The sequence below is a fragment of the Danio rerio genome, chromosome 21 (assembly GCF_049306965.1).
Source record: "Danio rerio strain Tuebingen ecotype United States chromosome 21, GRCz12tu, whole genome shotgun sequence".
In the NCBI taxonomy this organism is placed as follows: domain Eukaryota; kingdom Metazoa; phylum Chordata; class Actinopteri; order Cypriniformes; family Danionidae; genus Danio; species Danio rerio.
Genome location: NC_133196.1, coordinates 29085478 through 29107899, shown reverse-complemented (window position 1 = coordinate 29107899; position 22422 = coordinate 29085478). Strand labels below are relative to the sequence as shown.

General features: G+C 32.9%; 1 protein-coding gene and 2 long non-coding RNA genes across 8 annotated transcripts in view; 1 reads left to right on the top strand and 2 right to left on the bottom strand.

The window, feature by feature from the left end:
- The window catches only part of caln2 (calneuron 2), a 97139-nt gene that overhangs the window by 2721 nt on the left and 71996 nt on the right, over positions 1 to 22422 (bottom strand). For all 3 annotated transcript variants that reach the window (XM_068216058.2, XM_001343005.9, XM_021469085.3), the window contains exon 5: positions 1114 to 1270. In XM_068216058.2, coding sequence (XP_068072159.1) covers positions 1114 to 1270 — 157 coding nt within the window. The remainder of the gene's footprint in view (positions 1 to 1113; positions 1271 to 22422) is intronic.
- LOC137496647 (uncharacterized) lies at positions 2270 to 5299 on the top strand. The gene is made up of 4 exons (XR_012397200.1): positions 2270 to 2312; positions 3253 to 3292; positions 3391 to 3535; positions 4874 to 5299. It is a non-coding gene; the product is annotated as an uncharacterized lncRNA (long non-coding RNA).
- On the bottom strand, positions 7892 to 11604 carry LOC141380001 (uncharacterized). Of its 4 annotated transcripts, XR_012397197.1 has the most exons (9): positions 11522 to 11604; positions 11129 to 11188; positions 10273 to 10424; positions 9804 to 9859; positions 8875 to 9059; positions 8683 to 8790; positions 8548 to 8607; positions 8291 to 8456; positions 7892 to 8197 (listed from the first exon to the last, which is right to left on the bottom strand). It is a non-coding gene; the product is annotated as an uncharacterized lncRNA (long non-coding RNA). The 4 variants fall into 4 exon arrangements; XR_012397196.1 differs by lacking the exon at positions 11522 to 11604 and having other exon boundaries at positions 8548 to 8604; positions 11129 to 11171; XR_012397198.1 differs by lacking the exon at positions 11522 to 11604 and having other exon boundaries at positions 8875 to 8977; positions 11129 to 11171.

Genomic DNA, 22422 nt, shown 5'->3' with positions numbered 1-22422 from the left:
CATATCATTTAAAAAAAAAAATTGCTCCTGGCTTAAATATTTTTAGATGAATCTAATTAAATTTTTTAGTCAACTAAACTTACATTAGTCAAACTGGTGAAGCATATTAAGTTAAACTTTGTAGAACTTTAAAATGAGATGAAACCTGATTTACTTATTCAATTAAGTTAACTTATTCCATTGAGTCATATACATTTCTAGTGTATAAAAAACCTGATTTTTAAAAGGAGGTATGCTCCCAAACCCCACCCCTAAACCAACCCCTCTTGGTGGCTGAGCAAATCCTACTGAAATTAACAAATGAAATCATAAAATTTAATGCGAATTAGCCACTAAATTGTTATTAATCCGTAAAAAAGTTAGGAATTGCCAACGTTCATTCACGGCAATTCGTAACTTTTTGAATTATTGGCTAATTCATATGAATTCATACAATCTCATTTATACAATTTAGTATGATTTGCTCATCCCCCAATGATGGTTGGGTTTAGGGATGGAGTTGGATGCCATGCCTTCTTTTAAAAATTTTCACACAACTGAACTCGTAACAATTAGTATGAATTAGCCACTAAACTGACAAAACGTAAAGTAATTACGTTTCCTAGTGAGATCAGTCAAAAAACTGACTGAGAAATGAGAATGTAAGGAAATTCAGCAGCAAACTTTTCATTACCATAAGCCAATTGCAAATAATATTACTAAACTCCTTCTACTAGTTTATTTATAATTATATGCTTTGCGTTCTACATTTAAATGTCATTTTATATAGTAATGCTAATATTGATATAAATAATCAATCCAAAAATAGCTGATAAAAATTAAACTGATTAATCTCGGAGCTGGTTTAGTTCAATGTTGTTAAGAATATAAACCATGTAGAAAATTCTCTGAAAGCTGGCCGTTCACTGCTGTACTCTGCCAATCATATGAAGTATGAAATGTAATCTTTTTATTTGTTTCATTCAAAACTGAACTTTCCAGTTCCTGTCAGAACTGCAAGCAGCACCCTCAATGACGTTTCTTAAAAGTTTCCAGCATCTGAAAAACTTGAATCACCTCAAACTGTTTCCGAATCCGTCAATTAAAATAAAATAATCCTTTTAGTTTATTTACCTCCCTGAAATTCCGTCTGGCAGTTTCCTGAGTTCTCCTTCAAGCTCTCCTCCTCGGTGACGATGATGTTCTCAATGTCCTTCATGGTGAGATGGTCTCTGAAGGCGTGGAACAGGACGTGTTTAAGCTCCTCCAGGGACATCTGTTGCATGTCAAACTGCAGGGTGGAAACACAAGAGGACTGCCGTCAAATCTCAGCACGGCTGGTCTGTCAATGCCGCTCTGTGGGGCAGCGCTCCAATGCGAGAGACACTTATTATAGGACAATTTCCTTCCACAGAAAGTTAGAGAAGTGGAGCTAGTAGGACGAGGAAAGACAAACTGGCCAGAGGAGCTGTACTAGTAGATAGACATCACATTAAATCAAGAATTTACTTAATCAATCCCACTCGCTCTTGCTCAATTAGTATAACATTGAAAAGAACAACACATTCTCACTCCCAACTCGTCATATACTGACGCTTGGTCAGGAACCCTCGGCGTAGGTTATTGACGCACAGGGTACCCCTTTAGCGTCACATTTAGACGTGCAGGGATTCCCTATAGAATCTGTACCTGAGCCTGAAGCGTCATAGGGAGACGCTGGAGGCTCGTATAATTACCAATAGATGTCAACGCACTTTTTAAAACCTGATTTACGCCTATTATCGCAGTTTTCTTCTTTTAAAAATATGTAATTTTTATTTTGTTCATGAAAAGCGTCTGTAAACTGGGTCGAAACTACTGTATGAATAAACTTCGGTCCACGTGACATCCCTTCACGGTGAGTTTAACGCCGCTCTGCTATTGGTCAAACTGCATCAACGGTGAGTTCTCAGATGAGTTCAACTGTCAACATTAAATAGTATGTTAATGCTGCATAATGTATTTTTATTGGAGATTAGTTGGTGTTTATAAATATTTTATCATTAACTTTATATTTAATGAGTGAAAATATATTCGGTTGTCCAGTTTAGGTTAACTATAAAACTATACTACTAATAAAACTTTGATTCATTCATATTATTTATTATTTTTTTTACTTTAAAAAATATTACATTTCAAGTACTAAGTTTAAAAATGTTTTTGGCTGATCTTTTTTCATTTTAAATTATTCATTGAAGTTGGGGTCATTGTATGTGGCGATCTATTTTTTACAGTCTATGCTCGCTATCCCAAGGTTCATTGCGATCCCAAGGTTCACTGCGGTTTTCCACAAGGTAAGTAAAAAGTAAACAAATAAAGACGATTTGTTGATAAAGCATGTACTGTAAACTAGCGACGTTATCTAATTACATCAAGTTCATTTATTAAAAACATATTTTTCTCACATATAACGTTGGTCATGCATTAGAACAATATATAAATTTTAAGATAAGGAACAGTGTTACCAGATTGTTGTTTTCCACAATAGAATTCGTGCAAAATCTTTATATGATATGCAATATGCAACTCTAATAATACAAATGTATTCGTAATTGTTTCAATATTAAAGAACATCAAGTGTTTCCAAAGGTTTAAAGGCTACATTGTAAAAACAATTATTTTCCATGCCTTAAAACACACACACACACACACACACACACACACACACACACACACACACACACACACACATATATATATATATATATATATATATATATATATATATATGTGTGTGTGTGTATATATATATATATATATATATATATATATATATATATATATATATATATATATATATATATATATATATAACATAAGAAAAGCTCAAGTATAACTTAAGCTGATGTATGTCACAATGAATATCTTACACTATTACAAGTATAATTTGGCCTTTACCAATTTATTTAATAAAAGAAAGAATCTATCATCTCTAAATTGTGGTAAAGAGGCACAACAAGCTGTCTTCTTTGTCAAATATTATGTCAGTCAGGATGGCAATGGTAAAACTCAAGGATTACCTTGCACCTTCTCAGTAATTTACCATTGATCATATGTATTACAAGTGGCTGGGTTGTTTTTAACACAAGCAACGTATTTTAAATCATTATCTTAAACAGATTATGGCTCATTTTGGACTACACTTACATTACTTTACAACTGCTTAATGCAGTACTGATGTATCTAGTAGTTAGTGGGTTTAACTAATGTCACATCTGTTTTTATTCATTTTAGATGCAGAAACTTTTGACATATGAATTCATCTTGACTAAGGGTAAGGTTTTTGTTCAGAATTAATCATTATTTAAAATAATTGTATTTTCTTTGTTATTATGTACAGATTTTAAAAGAATGTACTTTCTTTTAATAAAGAACTCTTCACAGCACTGCATCTGAACAGTCACAACCTCACAGAGCTGCACAACTGCCCCACTCAAGATCACTGTTGAAGCTGGAACCTCATCTTGTGTACAGCAAAGGCAGAGCTGAAAATTCACTGTTTGTCTTGTATTGTGTGGTAAGTCATAGTTTTATTTATTTTATTTTTTTTATTGCAACACTAAGTAGTCCATTCTGTGGCCAATATGATATAAAAGGCCTAAAATGGGACTGACGTGATCATTGTTTTGATTTCTAGATAAGTACTTATGGGGCTACACATGCAGCTGAAGTTAGCTACATGGAGTAGGACATTTCTTTCAGTATACTCTTAAAGAGATTCACCCAAAAATGAAAATTCTGTCATTAATGACTCATCCTTCACTTGTTCCAAATATGTCTGAGTTGCTTTCTTCAGTTAAACACAATTTATATTTTAAAGAAAGATGAAAAACTGCAAACATTAACTTCCATGGTATTTGTTTTTTCCTACTATGCATGTCAATGTTTTCAGCTTTTCAGCTTTCTTCAAAAACTTCCTTCATGTTCAACACAAAGTAACTTGGAAGTTTTTAAAAAAAGGTTTACAACCACTTGAGGGAGAGTAAATAGTGAACTATTCCTTTAACCCAATCTAGTTGACTTTACTAGAAAATTGTATAGAAACCCAGTGCCTTAAACCCCTTACATTTTATACAAGGTACAACTTAACAGCCATACTTGAATTAAAATATTACTGTAAGTCCAAGAAGATTGTAAAGGTTCTAGGTTAATTTAAAGAGGGCTGTTTAGTTTCACCTTGTGTAAAAACATAAAGGATTTAAGGCAACATGTTTCTATGCAGTTTTCTAATAAAGTCAACTAGTTTGAGTTAAGAGTGTAATGGGTTTCAGTAAAAGCAGTGAATCATGCAGGCATGAAATAAATGTTTAGCCATGTAAAGCAATAAGCTTGTTATAATTTAGAAATATTTTTAGGGTGGAGCACTGTATGCTGTAGTAGTTTTCATATAATTGATGAGTCAAACATGAGATGTGTTTTCAATTGCAAGAAGTGAATTAACAATATGTTCATCAAGATTCAAATCTTGCATCTTATATTTTTTAAGGTTTTGGCCCAATAATACCCATATTCTGCTATTTAAAAAAAAAAACTTGCTGGAATTTGTGTCAGCATTCCCTTCAATGAAAACTACAGCAGTGGACATCAGTGGTGATAAAAATGTATGAGAAGGATAAGGGTGTTCATAATGAGAAGTGCAGTCACTATCCTGATCTCTGAGTTTGTAGAACTGACAGATCTGCTTGGAATACATGGAAACATGCTGGAAATGTTTAACTTATTATACAGTTAATTCAAGAGTGCCAGGTTTAATGACACTTTACATATATAAATAAATATCACTGAACTTTCTAAATGAAACCTAACACTCATTCTTTGTTCAGTAATGATATTGTGCACTTCTAATACTTTACAGTGGCAAAACCTGGAATAACACATGGGAGCCCTCCAGGAATTGCTGACACTTTACGCCCAAGTCTCCTCATGCTAACCGGGTTGCAATATGACAGTCTAGTCAGCATAAACACCTGGACTCACCAAGCACACTTTGATTCTCAGTGTTTTGTACAAATTGTTTTTGCTATTCTTCAGTAAATACTTGAATATGTTTTGAACTTATTCTACTTTTGATGTTTAAGTTCAGAAAGTTGTTATTATAAACATAATTTGCCTTTGTCATGAACTTGACTTCTTTTTGTTGTGAAAGCTGTTTATTATAATGGCATTTCCAAAGGCATCATTTGAAAAGATTTTTTGCAGTGCAGTTTTACTTGAGCTTGACATACCAGATGTATGACATGAATAAATATCACAAAATAAATATAATAATGATAATACAAAATATAAATTTCCTTCAATTATAATTGTTTTTAATCATTTATATATGTATGGTAATATATTATTGCATTAAAAACTGTTATAAATATATATATTTTTGGTTTTTGCATGTTTGCGTGATTTTTTTTTTTTTTTTTTTTGTGGCATTATGAATAAATTATAAATGTTTCATTAAAATGTATTGTGTTTATTTGCATACTGATTTACAATGAACTACTATTTTTACTATTTAATGGGCACTATATTTGTCATTTAAGTTTGACACATATTTATTTTTGTATACCTACATGATGCAGGGTTTAGTTACAGGAAATGCTGAAAATGTTTTCAAACATGAAGCTTTTTTTATTATTTTATCATTCGTTTCAAATTTAGTATACTGCATATGATCTGGTTTTACTATGATCATTTTGCACATCAGGTTACCCCCACAAAGGAATCTCACGGTAAATATACATTTGTATTTTTAATAAGACAATAAATAGCATGTAATATTAATACACATTTTGATATTTAAGTTATATTATGAGGTTATTATAATCTACCTTCAACCGGAAGATTACCAAATAGAGACAAAGTGTGACGTAGATTGCGACATTGTGATTGGACTATAACTTCAAAGCCAAATTAAAAGATCCTTCGTGTTGCTAACTATGTTTTGCTAACTTTGCCACTTTACTAACAGTGTCCTTTATCAATGAGTTATCGCTGTGTTTCAAATAGTTACCGATTAACCAAGATCGTAACCCTAAACGTAACCCTAACTACAGCTTTTAATGAACTACAATTTGTACCGCCATGTCTTTCCCGTCCCATCTATACAGCGACAAAGGATTGTGGGTAATGTAGTTTAAAGCCTTTTTGTAATAAAATGGAACAAATACTATTTTTAATGAACTAAAGACTATTTGAATAAGGTCATTGTGCATATATTTATGACATATATGAAAGCCAGGCATAAATTTGTTATTTTTCAATGAGTATTTTTTTAAAACAGCTTTTATTGACTTGATCAGTATATATCAGACTATTATATCCAACATTATTTATTGAACATAGCATAGATAATAGTCTTGCTGATATTCTCTCACTCATTTCTCGTTTGAAATGTGAATACTTTTTCCTTTTCTACGGGGCTCTACTCATCCCCTTTGAGTAAAAGGGCAGTTAACCTATGTAGATGTATTATCTTCAACATGGACTAGAAATTGTATTGTCACATGTACAGTTGTGGTAAAAAAAAAAAAAAAAAAAAAGCTGTAAAAATAAGCTAAACATTAGTATCCTCTTTAATCACAAATTATTAGCAATAGTGATCTATGTTCATCACAAATATTATGAGTTCAGAATAATATGTGTGGATGTAATTTTGTAAGTGTTTCATTAATGGTCATCGTGTGATGTTTAATTGTTTTCACTTTATTTGAAATATGGATAAAAGCTCTTAAAATATGTAAATGTTTATAAATATAACCTTTTTGAAGACATGTATTTGTTTGAAAACCACTCTTTATCTGATTATTTTTACTTTCTAAATCTTCAACTGTTTGTGTAACAGTATGTTTTGATGACAATAGATGAACTTTGTGTTAAATAATGATTCCACATCATGTCTTTGTCCTGCATGTGGGTTAATTTGTTAATTATTTTCTTTATGATCAAATGATTTTAAGATTTGCTGCATTGTAAGAATCATGAAAATAGTGAGAAATGAGGTAACAATGACGATAAGATATCCTTTCAAATGCTGTGAATAGTTCGAAATGAATGATACATAGCCATGAACCAACAAAATAAATATGCAAACCTTTAAATCATCTAAACTAGAAGTAAAAAAGTTCTGTGCTGTACTTAAGTTACTGTGAAGTTCTATGTCTACAAAAAATACATATTTTATTTTACTTTTTGGCTTAGTCCCTTTATTAACCAGGGGTCGCCACAGCTCTATGAACCGCCAACTTTTCCAGCATGTTTTTATGCAGCAGATGCTCTTCCAGCCGCAATCCATCTCTTGGAAAATATTTTATTTTTTTATTTTTTATCTTGCATTCAATAAAACATTATACAAAGTTATTTTTTATTTTCAGCATAACAACAGTGGCACTGTTATCTCACAAGTACAGTAGTTTTTTGTTAGACATTCTAACAAATGAATACAAATGTTTCAAAGTAAAGACAAAAATAAAAGGAGATACATTTTTTTTTTTTTTAGAAAAATCCATGAGGACCAACTAGATCCATCAGATCTTTGATGTAAATCATAGGTTAATTTGTTCAGAGGTAGAAGTGTGGTTGCCTGACTCAGCCACATATTGACTGGAGGTATCTGAGCAGTTGACCATAATAATGTACATTTTTTGGCCAAGTATATGCAAAAATTTAATTTATCATAAAAATGTATCATAAAATTAATATTTTAAAAGCTCTTAATGTCATTTAATGTAATAATTTTATTTTAATATAGAGTTCCTTAAATCGTTATATGTTGTAAGCAGTTAGGCATACAATAATGCTCTTAATTTACAACACTGATTGATTTTAGAGGAATGCTTACATACTGTACATGTCTATGTATTTTAAAAAAAAGAGACAACAATTTGGTTATAGATGATGAAAATTTTATTTTATTTTTACAGATTTTATTACATGCTTTAGATTCAGGGTTAAGGTCATCCTCTTCTGGATTACAGTAAAAGAAAATCCACAGTCAATGTCATACTCATCAGCTGGAGCTTTATTTAAAAAATGTATGTTCTCTGCTCCAGCCAAAACTTGCAGGTACCTTGCAGGTCTCTAGATTGCACCATCGTATTGTTGTTTATTTCTCAGTTATTTTGTTGCTTTCTGAGAATGATGATCCATAGACCTTTTAACCCCTCTTTGTTTAGGCCACATGTCGAATCTTAAAAGAACACAACAACATAAAAATATATTAATATCATTTGGACTGGGTAACCTTATGCTTATGTCTGTGCCAAATAATACAAATACATACTTTTCAGTAGCAAACAAGCAGGAAAGTTCTTTGAAGGAACCAGGATGAGTTGAAATGTATTTATAGTGGTTGGCCATCTCTGCCACAAGAATCCACTGCTCCTGAAGAATCCTGACTAGCAGGATGATGTTGAACACCCTCCTCTTTGTTGCTGGGTCAGCAGAGTCTGAAATATATTTATAAAAAGAAAGTTGTATAACAAGGATTATACATCAACTTTTAAAGAATCAACACTGACAGAAGTCTAGTGTACATACCATGCCATATGACGAAGACATCCATATCACTTCTGTTGTTTGTTGTCTTTGCTTCTGCTACTGAAAAAAATGACAATAATAGTAACACTTACAATTTTTCATGACTACATGTAATATTAATAAGAATTTCCTCACCCTCTGCCCACTCCTCTACGTCACAGACCAAAGTCTTCCAACTGGTTTCCGGTCACTGCCAGTTTCATGGATTCTGTTTTCCAACTTGCTCTGCAGAGCTGTTGTGGTCTACAGTGATAAGCAATCAAAAATCACAATACTATTTAAATAGGTTACAGAACAACTAAAACAAATTCTACTGGATATCGTTACCTTCTGATATCAATAGGTCAGCGAGATGGCCAAATTGTTGAATATCTGCTAATTCCAGCACATGACCATGAGAGTTACAGTAGCATGTCTGGTCACTGCAATCCTATAGAAGAAATATTGCACTGTTCAACCTCCTTCCCAAGAGTAAAACCACACATATCCTTGTATGCCTCACTCCATTTCACCTGGTTAACATATACAAAAACAAACAAACAAACAAACAAACAAGCAAATAAGTAAACCAATAAGTTTTGGCATTTACTTGTAGATCAGTTTAAGATAATCTCATAGTTCATCTATCTCAGATATAAACTCATGTGCTTAGGCATGAAACACTTAAAGATGGTGCTGAAACTTTGGACAGCTTTTTGCAACTCTTTGGAGGTAGTGTCATTAGTTGATGTAGTCCACAAATCTTCCTGTCAATCCTTAATCCTTAGCTGTAAACAAACCTTCAAAATATTATCTTCTAATCTAATTTTACTAGGTGAACATCAAAGAGCTGTTTTCTTGTTAATTTAGTTTCAACACATACAGTTTAAAGTACCTTGTGCATTCATGAAATGGTTATACTTATGGTTCACATCTACTTAAATTGGCAGTATATCTAGTGTGGAAGCAGGACAGATGAAGGGCTCTTCCTTGCAAATACTATCCACCTTGTATTGCACAGACTCCCACTCAAGAGTATCTCAGAAAAATGTCTGCTGAGATCTTGGCAGTCTATTAAAAATAATTATACCAAACTCTTTTCCACCAATGGAAAGAATATAAAAATATTTTAGGATATATTAATACTTGCATGACCAAATCTGAGATAAAAAAGGCCATCAGTATGCCTTAGTTTAAATAAAAACAAATTTTTACTCTAGCCCACTGTCACCTAGATCTACAGATACAGGGACTAATGGAAACATTAAAGTACACACCAACAGTCACTGGAGCAAGGCCCTCTCACAGTTGGGAAGATTGGAGTTCCTATGAGCTGTACCAGATAAAAACAACAAAAAATTACATTTATAACAATTCTAACTTATCCTAAGACTAGTAGACAAGCAGCATTAGTTGTTTAATTTCCTAAACCGCAATGTGGACAGTTGATGGCCTATAAGGTGTCATAAAATCAGACAAAACAAAATACTTTCTGAAAAAGAAAAAAAATGGTTGGCCACTATCAACACCCAGAACAAATAGTTTTAAACAGTTAGGCCACAATATTTTGTGAGCTTATACTGTAGTTTATAATGTTTTTCATAAACAATAGTAATAGTAAAACAAATGCGTTCCTCTCTGTTATTACAATAGAAGTGAAAGAATAAATGCATTTTATCTCATACAATCATATATGCCTAAACAATGTAGATATTTAATATATATGGAATGAAAAACTTCACTAACCCTTGACTGATTCCAGAGTGGTCTTTGCCCTCTATACATGGTGGTGCTTCCTGCAGATCATCAAGTTGTCATCAAGACTTGAGCTTATAATTGAGATCTTGATGATAAATCTGAGTATAAAGGAATCACTCATGGTGATAGGCAGAAACAGGCTGAAAGACACAAGAATGAATCAAACAAATACAAATGTGTTAACAGAGATAGAGAGAAAGACAAGTTCAATTTAACATACAGACATGGGTAAAGTGGCTTTACTTTTTGCTTATTAGAAAACAAATATGGATTTTTAAAGAAATCTAAAGAACCTGAAAAGAGCAAAAAAAAAATATTCATATCTGAACAGTGAATACCTTATAATTTACACCTGTGTATATATATATATATATATATATATATATATATATATATATATATATATATATATATATATATATACATACATATGTGTGTGTGTGGTAGATTAAAATAAAAATTAAATTAAATTAAAAATGTGCTCAGACGGGCAAAATTTCTGCCTTTTTTCCTTTAAAGGCATGGAAAATAATTGTTTTTACAATTAACCTTTGGAAACACTTGATGTTCTTTAATATTGAAACAATTACGAATACATTTGTATTATTAGAGTTGCATATTACATATCATATAAAGATTTTGCACGAATTCTATTGTGGAAAACAACAATCTGGTAACACTGTTCCTTATCTTAAAATTTATATATTGTTCTAATGCATGACCAACGTTATATGTGAGAAAAATATGTTTTTAATAAATGAACTTGATGTAATTAGATAACGTCGCTAGTTTACAGTACATGCTTTATCAACAAATCGTCTTTATTTGTTTACTTTTTACTTACCTTGTGGAAAACCGCAGTGAACCTTGGGATCGCAATGAACCTTGGGATAGCGAGCATAGACTGTAAAAAATAGATCGCCACATACAATGACCCCAACTTCAATGAATAATTTAAAATGAAAAAAGATCAGCCAAAAACATTTTTAAACTTAGTACTTGAAATGTAATATTTTTTAAAGTAAAAAAAATAATAAATAATATGAATGAATCAAAGTTTTATTAGTAGTATAGTTTTATAGTTAACCTAAACTGGACAACCGAATATATTTTCACTCATTAAATATAAAGTTAATGATAAAATATTTATAAACACCAACTAATCTCCAATAAAAATACATTATGCAGCATTAACATACTATTTAATGTTGACAGTTGAACTCATCTGAGAACTCACCGTTGATGCAGTTTGACCAATAGCAGAGCGGCGTTAAACTCACCGTGAAGGGATGTCACGTGGACCGAAGTTTATTCATACAGTAGTTTCGACCCAGTTTACAGACGCTTTTCATGAACAAAATAAAAATTACATATTTTTAAAAGAAGAAAACTGCGATAATAGGCGTAAATCAGGTTTTAAAAAGTGCGTTGACATCTATTGGTAATTATACGAGCCTCCAGCGTCTCCCTATGACGCTTCAGGCTCAGGTACAGATTCTATAGGGAATCCCTGCACGTCTAAATGTGACGCTAAAGGGGTACCCTGTGCGTCAATAACCTACGCCGAGGGTTCCTGACCAAGCGTCAGTATATGACGAGTTGGGAGTGAGAATGTGTTGAAAAGAAAAGCAGCACATAAAAATAGATCATTACACTAGTCAGGGGTAATTTGGTGACTGAGCAATTTCCAAATGTAAGAAATGTGGTACTTTTACTTTTGTTGTTCTTTTGAATGGTGCAAATTCAGCAATTATGTACTGAACCAGTTGTTGTTCTAAAACCCCTCTCTATTAAGTATAAACTGATTGATTTTTTTTTTTTCTCAAAAGGTTTTACACATCAGGTACAAGTCAGAGATCACACATCTGAATACACTCGCAAATAAGCACAAATTCTGTACATCCACTTTCTCTTTCAGCAATATATGCTTTCTTTTTTGTGCGCATATACACTAATGTTATACATAATAAAAAATATAAACAATAAAATAAAACAAATAAATAAAATAAGAAAAAAGGGTGGTGGACAATTAAGTAAAGATAAATAAATAAATCAGTAAAATAAGATATACATCAGCAACAAAACTGTGCACTTGTAGGGAGTGATTCTTCCGATTTTAGGTTAACAGAAATGTTGTATCGTCTATTTTCAATGTATATAAACAGTAATCCTCTACAACGCATTCAACAGTTCTGAAAGCATGTCAGGAACCAAAAAAAAATATTTTTTATTATGCAAGCATCTTCAATATTAGCATTCCTTTATAAATTTATATTATGTGCAGCAGTTATAATATGTTATTTATTATTTATATTATGCTATTTATATTCTGTGCAGCAACATTCCAGCTTGCAGAGTAAAAGCACAATGTTAGATCATTGTAAAAATCAAGCCAAATAAAATTAGGACACAAACATTGGGTGTACAAACCTAAAACTATGTGCACACTTTTTTAAAAAATATATATTTACGTTTTATATTTAGTGTAGAACATTTTTTCCTTGCTTTTGTCTAAAGAAAATTACAATTCAATAAGTAGAGGCAACACGCTCAAGAAGTTCTAATTATACAAATCAACTGTTAGTGCTCAGAGAAATTAGTGCTAGATTAAGGAGGAAAGCTTTTTAATTTATTTTTTCATCGCTTTTTTGACAAACAAAGTTCTTTTCTTATTTTTTCATACTTAATATGCATAAATTTATGGAAAAATCCTAGCCCAGTATCATTGGAAATATGTGCCTTAGCCTACATTTTTGCAAACCATAACCCATGCCTGGGTTAATTTTGTTGCATGTTTCAGAGTAGAAATCCACAAGAGGGCGCTGCATACATTTTTTGTGAATCTGAAATATGTTGCTTAGGGTATGTTACTTATGATACTTAAGTCGCCTTTCCACAGCACATAACATTTGGACATGACTGTCGGAATACGCCCCCTTGTGGCAGTCGCACAGAATTTTCAGTTCTGAAGTGCATCATGGGAGAGAAGCTGTTCTCGCAGTGTCTGAAATAAAGAAGTGCAAAAACAATTCTCTGTGGTTAAATGAATAAATGAATAAAAGAAATTTAGACCGCTAAAAATACTGGAGGGAATGTGGAGACAACATAAAACATGTTTTTATTACTTTTATGAATAAAACGTTTTTTTTTTTTTTTTATAGAAATATAGACTTTTTCTGATTAAAAAAAGGTACATTTTATGTATGTTTCAGATATCACGTCCTTCTTGTACACTTTCAAAAGAAGCAGGGCTTGTAGTTCAAATAGTGACCCACTGGCCTAAACCCTTCCCTAAAACCAACTAACAGTGTTTTTAAAATACAATGTGACCTTATAGTCACAGCGCGCGACAACAACCCCCCCAACCCAACAAGCATAATGAGTTGAGAAAGAAAAGCATGTATATCAGTATACTGGATCTGTGCATTTAGGTAATTCAGTTATAAAATATACACATGTAAAAAAAAAAACAAAAAAAAAAAGTGGCAAAATATGACAAAATATGGGATTGAGAACATGTTGACACACAACACAAACTTTCTGATGCAAACCGAGATCTGTTTTACGCAATAGTTCTCAAAATATTTACTGTCCTTCAACAAAATATAAACCCTCAGCAGAAACGCACATCAACCAAAAGACTTTTTTTCCAGGCGTCCAATTAGCAAAACAGCTCTGTCCTCAGCGAGCTACAGTTTCTAAAGTGACAGTGCTAGATTTGCGACCTAAACTGGGTGAAAGCAGGATAAAGGAGATGAAGAAAAAAGGAGGCAAGTTTGGGCTGGTTCAATAATTCAGAATCACCCAGAGACAGGCTTGAACTTCTGCAATTTCCCTGCCAACTCGGTGTCAAGGGTCATCTCAGAAACCTTGAATGAGCTTTGGTGGTAGAGTGTTACCCTGTCGCACCGGAGTCGATAAATTATTGAAGTGTATGAAAAAATATGTATCACATCGTTGAGAGCATACGTCTACATGATTTCTCATGAGCTCAACTGCTTTTTACAGACTCTAACAATCAATAGAAAGTGTGTTCATTATTCCTGTTCAAGCTTATAAAATGCATTTTCATTACATACAGCCCTCCTAAATTATTAGCCCCCCAGCATGTTTTTTCCCTTAATTTCTGTTGAACGGAGAGAAGATTTTCTCAATACATTTCTAAACATAATAGCTTTAATAAGAAATTTTGAATGACTGATTTAATTTATCTTTGCCTTGATGACAGTAAATAATATTTTACTAGATATTTTTAAAGATCCTAGTATTCAGATTAAGTTGTAATTTAAAGGTCTAACTAGGCTAATTATGTTAATTAGGCAACTCATTGAATAAAAGTGGTTTTTGCTACAGGCAACTGAAAACAGTGGGTTGAAGGGCAAGGGAAGTAAGAAAATAAACAGTGAACAGGTAGCTAGGTTGATCGGGCGTCCTACGATGATGCCCAAAGACTCACCGTCTCTGTAATATTTTGGTAGAATGATTGGACCCCACGATTTAACCTTGGAGGGAAGAGAGGGTTATAAGGATTGCTAATGGAAAGCAAAGAGGGAGGGAGAGTGGGTTCGAGAGAATGACAAGAACAGTGCTAGAGGGCTGGTCTGCCTTAAATAAGTTTTATTGGTTAAGTGAGGCATGGTTCCGATGCTGAACAGTTAACTCCATTTAAACCTTAAAATCTTTTTTAAACAGCTTTTTTTCTAGCTGAAATAAAACAGATAAGACTTTCTAAAGAAGAAAAAATATTATAGGAAATACTGTGGGTAAAAAATCTTTTCTCTGTTTAACATCATTTAAGAAATATATGAAAAAGAAAAAAAAAATCACAGGAGGCCTAATAATGTGGACTTTAACTGTATGTGCTCACATTTTAATGAAATTAAACAAATTTCCTAAAAATGGTCAAAACTCTAAAATTATATCTCAAAATTATAGACTGATGATCAAAACTGCAAAGTAATACTAACCAGGTAGAAAAAAAAACACTTGAAGATTAAAAATATTATAAACATGTTGCAATAAGGTCTTATTATTTAATGCATTAACTAACAAACAATATTATTATTCATTCATTATTTTTCTTTTTCGGCTTAGTCTCTTTTATTAATGAAAACAAATGAATTTTTAATTAATATTAACCAACCTAGGCTCATTCTGAAAACGTACTGCTATATACCTTACTTGAGGTACGTTTTGTTTTTTTTTGCATGTATGTTTACACTCACAGTTTCATTTAGGAAAATCGCAATGTTGCTATTACTTTTGGGACTTCTAGAGATAGTTCGGTGCTCAAGTCTGCATTTGAACGTCCTCGATATCAAGAACACATACGGGAAGTTTCATGTGTCCTCCGTTCTTGCGGTCTTGAGTGATGGAACTGAACTTTGGCAGTTAATGATGATGTTACACGAGAACAAGAGGACACAAGATAACTGAAGAATGCATCTTGACAAACAGCTATCGACAGACTCATTGATTGACCCACGCTCCTCCTTCCCTAAACCCAACCAATAGTGTTTTTAAAAGCACAGATTGACCATCACCCACCCACTTCTCTAAACCCAACCAACAGTTTTAAAAACCAATCCATAAAAAGAAAAGCCCTTGTCTTATTTTTACTACGTTTTCAGATTTTACCACATTCTCACCCTATTATTTATTGTTTTTTTTAACCTTTTGTCTTCTTTTTTTGTCCTACCTGCTTTCTTAAATTGTTCTTCATCAGACTCAAACCCTGTCGCTGTGATCAACTCCTCTCTGCGTCTCAAGTCCGCTGTTGTACATGGTGAGCTACCAGATAAACTGGTAACAGCAGGAAAGCCGTCCATTAGGAGGTAATTGGTCAGCTGGTAAGCATGTAAAGGAATGGCTTCCTACCGCCCCTGTAGCATTAATTTTAAAGACGAAATGCACCTATATGTACTTCTGGGTACATAATTTGCGCTCTCCAGAAATGTATATAGGGCTACATTTTCAGAATGAGCCTGTGTTGCAACCAACAGATACATTTTGTATAAAAAGTGCACTGTAAAATGTTATTTTTTGTGTTTAACATTAACTAAGATTATGGTTCATTGTTCATATTAATGAACTATTACATTTAACAAACAAAATTGTAATAATTATTGTAAATTGTTACAACACTAAGCTTGTATATCTGAATATTATTCACACATATATACTCACACATACTCCAGATTCACATCTGTTTTCTCAATCTTTATGAAAACAATATGAAAGAGCTTTGATTGATTGTCTGTCTCAGCCTCTCATTAGCTCTCTGGTCTCATTTACACCTGATATTAAGATGCATTTTTTAGGTTTGATCATAAATGGACAACAATAAATACTAGTGTTAACTAAATTTAAAATGTTTTGTTTGCTTTCAACTATAGTTGTAAATGGATTTGATTGGATTGTTTTCATAGTGTAGACACTCATGTGTAGTCACATGCATTTAAACAGCATCAAAAGACCAGCTGCTCTCTGCTATACTGATTAACATGAGATCATTATGAATCATGCTGTGAGAAAGCACACCAATGTATTTATACTTTGCTGTATTGTACCAAAACACCATTTATGGCTGAAATTAGAGCTGGCATTCATTTTTCGTTTGACTGCTTTCCTACTGGCTCATATAAGCCACATTACATGGGTTTGTTATTTTCTATCACAATACAATGTTTTGTTTTATATGACGTTTATGTTCTGTATTATTGAAAACATTTTACTAACCTTAGGGAACAAATTTTGATTTTAGCCCTTTTATTTTTAACTCGAAACAGCAGTAAAATAGCAGTAATACATTGGTCACAGTTTGTTCCAGCGATCATAAAAATAGTAATCATATAATAAAGCAAAATATCAAAACTAAATATTAATACTGTTAATTGAGTAATTAATTAATACTCTTAGCTGACCATTAATACTATTAATTAACTCTTTCTATCTAGATTTCATACAGGAAGAACAAAATTCAAAGAATTTCTGCCTAATTGTAGATATTTTAGTGTTTTAACTTAATGCTTGAATTCAGCACATTTATATATAGTCAAAATGATTAGCCCAAGGAAACGTTTCATAGTATTTGGTATATATTTATTCTTCTGGAGAAAGTCTTATTTGTTTTATTTTGACTAGAATAAAAGAAGTTTTTATGTTTTAAAACCATTTTAAGGTCAATATTATTAGCCCCCCTAATTAGCCCCCTTATTTTTCAATTGTCTACAGATCAAACCATTGTTGACTTGGCTACAATAGGGTATATGCCGAGCTAGTGCTTTTCCCATGCTGATACACTTCCGGTGACCTGTTATTGTGAACTTTTTTCCATTTTATACGGTTCCTTATACAGCATCGATGTTGTAATGTCAAATGTAAAATACATTCAGTTGAATAAACTGTAGCATTTATTTAGTGGCTCAAGCGTAAAACGAGACAAAAAGCTGTTTACTCGCAGGCGCCCGTCAGAATCGGCAGGCTAACGCAGAAGCTCCATTGAATATACTGGGGTAAAATAAATGCTCATATTATAAAGATATGGCGGGGGAAATGTAATTTAGTGCACTGCTTCTTGTACAATCTGAGACCCACTTTAAATCGGATATCACTCAGCTAGTGGAGATCGCTGATTTTTAAAGAAAACAGACCTTAAACGCACCGGATTTTGCATTGGCATTCAATTCACCGGAAGCGCTTAACCCAGGTTACTGGCGAATTAAAAGTCCTATTAGCATGCTTCGGCATATACCCCATTACCCTAACTTGCCTAGTTAATCTAATTAACCTAGTTAAGCCTTTCAATGTAACTTTAAGTCGAATACTAGTGTCTTTAAAATATCTAGTAAAATATTATTTACTGTCATCATGGCAAAGATAAAAGAAATACAGTTATGAAAGCTATTGTGCTTAGAAATGTGTTGAAAAAACTTATTTCCTTTAAACAGAAATTGTAGAAAAAATATACAGGGTGGCTAATCATTTAAAATGGCTAATAATTCTGATTTAAACTGTATAAAATAAAACAAAATGGAATTAAAAAAATCACTAAACAAATGCATCCCATTCAAGAAGGCATTGGATTCCTGTTAACAGCGTTCACGATGGATGTTGTTTGGCATGCAGCACTTAAGCTGTAGCTCTTCATGACCGATACCTGCATGGCATTTACTGAGCCAATTTACTGCAAGTCGTTTCATGGGCGTTGTAGCTCTCGATCAACATAATTGCACTTATTTAGAGTCTGCTTGAAAACAAAGCCTGCTCTCTGAATTATGGCACTGCCAGCCACTAATTAGATGACTTAAAAAAAACTAAAACCTAAAATCTAACTAAAACATACCCCAAAAAACCATCCATGGTCTGTGGACTAGTATGTTTTAATGAAATAATTCATTCCTTCATTTTCTTTTTTCGACTTAGTCCCTTTATTAATCCGGGGTTGCCACAGCGGAATGAACCACCAACTTATCCAGCATATGTTTTACGCAGCAGATGCCCTTCCAGCCGCAACCCATCACTGGGAAACATCCATACACACTCATGCACACTCATACACTACGGACAATTTGTACCGCATGTCTTTAGACTGTGGGGGATACCGGAGCACCCAAAGGAAACCGACGCAAACACGGGGAGAACATGCAAACTCCACGCAAAATGTCAACAGACAGCACAGGCTCGAACCAGCGACATTCTTGCTGTGATGCGACATCGCTACCTACTGCGTCACTGCATCGCCTAAATGAAATAATAGTGTTATTAAAATGTCTGCTAATCCATTTTTAAAATGTATTTATTTTGTGTAATATTAAAGCATTTATTGTCTGAATTAATACTTCGGTCTGTAGTTTCACATATTTAGACGATCAGTGTTACATGAAGAAACTTAACAAGATTCTAGCGACAAGCAACATATGACAATAATAGTTTTATTTAGCATAAACACTATAAATTGGTTGTCAATGCTCTAATAACTTCATTTCTAATGTCACAAAGTTTTATAACATTCATTCATTCATTTTCCTTCGGATTAGTCCCTTATTTATTAGGTGTTGCCACAGTGGAATGAACTGCCAACTGTATGTTTTACGCAGCGGATGCCCTTCCAGCCATAACCCAGCACTGGGAAACACCCATACATTCTCGCATTCACACACACTCATAAACTATGGCCAATTTAGTTTATTCACCAATAACGCATGTCTTTGGGCTGTGAGGAAACCGGAGCACTTGGAGAAAACCAATGCTAACATGGGGAGAACAAGCAAGCTCCACACAGAAATGCCTAATGGCCCAGCCGGGACTCAAACCAGCAACCTTCTTACTGTGAGGCGACAGTGCTAACTACACCAATTTATTATTATTTTTTAAAAATTATTTATTACTATAAAGATTTGCACATTACACTGTTAAAAATTGTCCCGTTAAAAAACAGTAAAATACTGGCAGCTGCAGTTGCCAGCAATGTACTGTTATTTTACAGTATGTTGCTGTAAAAATTTGTAAAAAAACTACATTGATTTACACAATACTCAAGTGAACTCATTTTGCTCATTGTAAGCAACTGCCTCAACTTGGTCAACTGCTGAATGAGTTTATGAAGTAATGTGCTATATATGCTTAGAAGCATACTTATAATGATAACTTATTTTAGTTAATTAGAAAAGTTTGGTTTAACTCTAATGTCTTATTTTTCACAACAGCACACATACATGTAAATCTGGAATCACCAGAGAGATTCTGACTGCATCAGCAACTAAACAGCCGCTGTCTTTAAATAGAGAAACATGCAGAATAACATCAGCAGCTCATTGTTCATCTTTAACTCATACACTGGCTCTACTCTCCTCCACAACGGTGACACACAGAAGAAATTAGCTTCAGGTTTTACAGTAAAATACTGTTTTTTCCTTGATTTAACAGTAATCTACTGGCAGCTGTGGTTGCCAGCAATCTACTGTTTTTTTACAGTCTATTTCTGTTGTGTAAATTAACAGTATATTACTGTTAAAATACATTTTTACACTGTGTTTTTACCTCTCACACCTTTAACCCTTTAAACCCCAGAGCATATACTTCAGTTTTTATTGAAGTGTCCACACTACTGAGTGTTCAAGAAACATGGAGCAAAGCTGAAGTAAATTCATTAATTAACTGACTAATTAAATGATAATTGAGGATTAACAATGAACAAATGAAGAAATACTGAAGGGAAAAAACAAGAACAGAACATACAAAACTTTAGTCACAGCTTTATAATGAAATAACCTGAAGAACAACAAATGATTAAATCATTTAAATGATCAGCGGATGATTAAACAACTCTACAAACATCATCACCAGCTACACTTATTACTTAATACATGTATTTTTGTATAACATCTACTAAAGTTCTTCTTGAGAAAAAGTGAAAGTTTTACGTCACCATCATGGAGAACAGAGTTTGCTTTAGTTGGGCTCTTAGCCCTGTCATTTTTAACATTTATATGTCTTGGCTGCTGCAATTGTTAAAAACTTTGTTTAAAAAGCTCCTTTCTTGTGGCAAGCCAGCCAAAAACTTAAATAAGATCTGGTGATGTTCATGTTGCTATTAAATGGCAGAATCTGTTCTCATTTAGTATAATAAAATTTACTGCTCCTATTCAATGTTAAATCTATTGTTTTACATTATATGTATATATATATATATATATATATATATATATATATATGGCAATGATTTCTGGAAGTTTTTAAGAATATCTTGGACAATAACACTGCTCTATGATGTAAATCGCACTCAAAGAGACATCAATAATCAGCATATGAACCTCAATAATGGTGACAACTAACAAAATTAACAGTTTAACTCACAAACAGGCAACTGAAAGTCTAAACATAAACAAAAGCAGAATCAAACACAAATAAAGAAAACTGTTAGACCATTATACAACATTTATTAATACCGCAATGCATGATGGGATATTTGTATTGTGCCACTCCCAGCATGCATTGCAGCATGAAACATTTGAGATGTTACCATTGTTGAGATACAAGGTCAGATTCATGAGGTCTGAGTGTGTATTTGTCATAACTGAACTGTTTTTGTATGTTATTTCTTAACTGTTAAGTAATTACGGAGGTATCTTTTCTGTTTCCACTTCTCATTAATACCTGCAACTAAGCATAAAATCTATTGCATGAGGCCCTTCTTCCAGATTTATACCAAAACATTTATCAGAACTAATTTCAGACAAATAGATTTCTCTATTTATTGACTTCCCAACTTTATTGCTATAGTACAAACGTTTTGTAAACTCTGTATTACAGCAGTTGGAAAGTCTTCTTAAATGAGTTCAAGGGTGAAGAGGCCAACTAAATCAGCCCCTCACTCCATTACGGTGACACAAAAAACACCTTAATTTCTGTTGGATCTCAATGAGAATAGTATGGAAGTCAAATCAGTCAGTGATAAGTGTGTGTCTGCTGTTGTTTGTGGAGTTGTTTAATGATCCTCTGCTGAGACTGAAGCTGTTTTATTTTATTTTATTTAATGTTGTAACTCAAGTCACTGTTTGTGTTTCTTGTTTATTTTCTTCAGTAATTGTGATTATTAACAGCAGGTGTTCATCAGTGTCTGAATTCACTCATTAGTGTTCATTAACTCTGTCAGGTGAACTATATTAGTTAACTAGTGTATGAAATAGTGAACAAGGACACAAAGTGTGATTTCAAACACAGACTTCAAAACATCGAATCTGAACTCTGTTAGTTCACAGTTTTCTGCAGTTGGTTACTTTCTCGAAAACAAAAATGTTACCCAGAAAGCACTGTTTTTAACAGAATATTACTGTTTTAGTGAAAAAACATTATTTTACCGTAGAATCTGACCGTTTTTTAACAGCAATTTTTTACAGTGTATAAATGCAATTATTAATGCTTTTTTTAACCACTTTATGGCATTTATGTTAAACAAAATTATTATTTTTATGTTTGCTTATAGTTAGGACACAGTGTCAGGCTTTAATAAACTACTGGTCATTTCTGACATTTTGGCTGCATTAGACTGGCCTGTTTTGTTGTTTTCTGGAGTATAGGAAGAGCATGTGAAAGCTCCGCTTTCTTCTGAAAACCTGCAGCTTATTTGCATTTAAA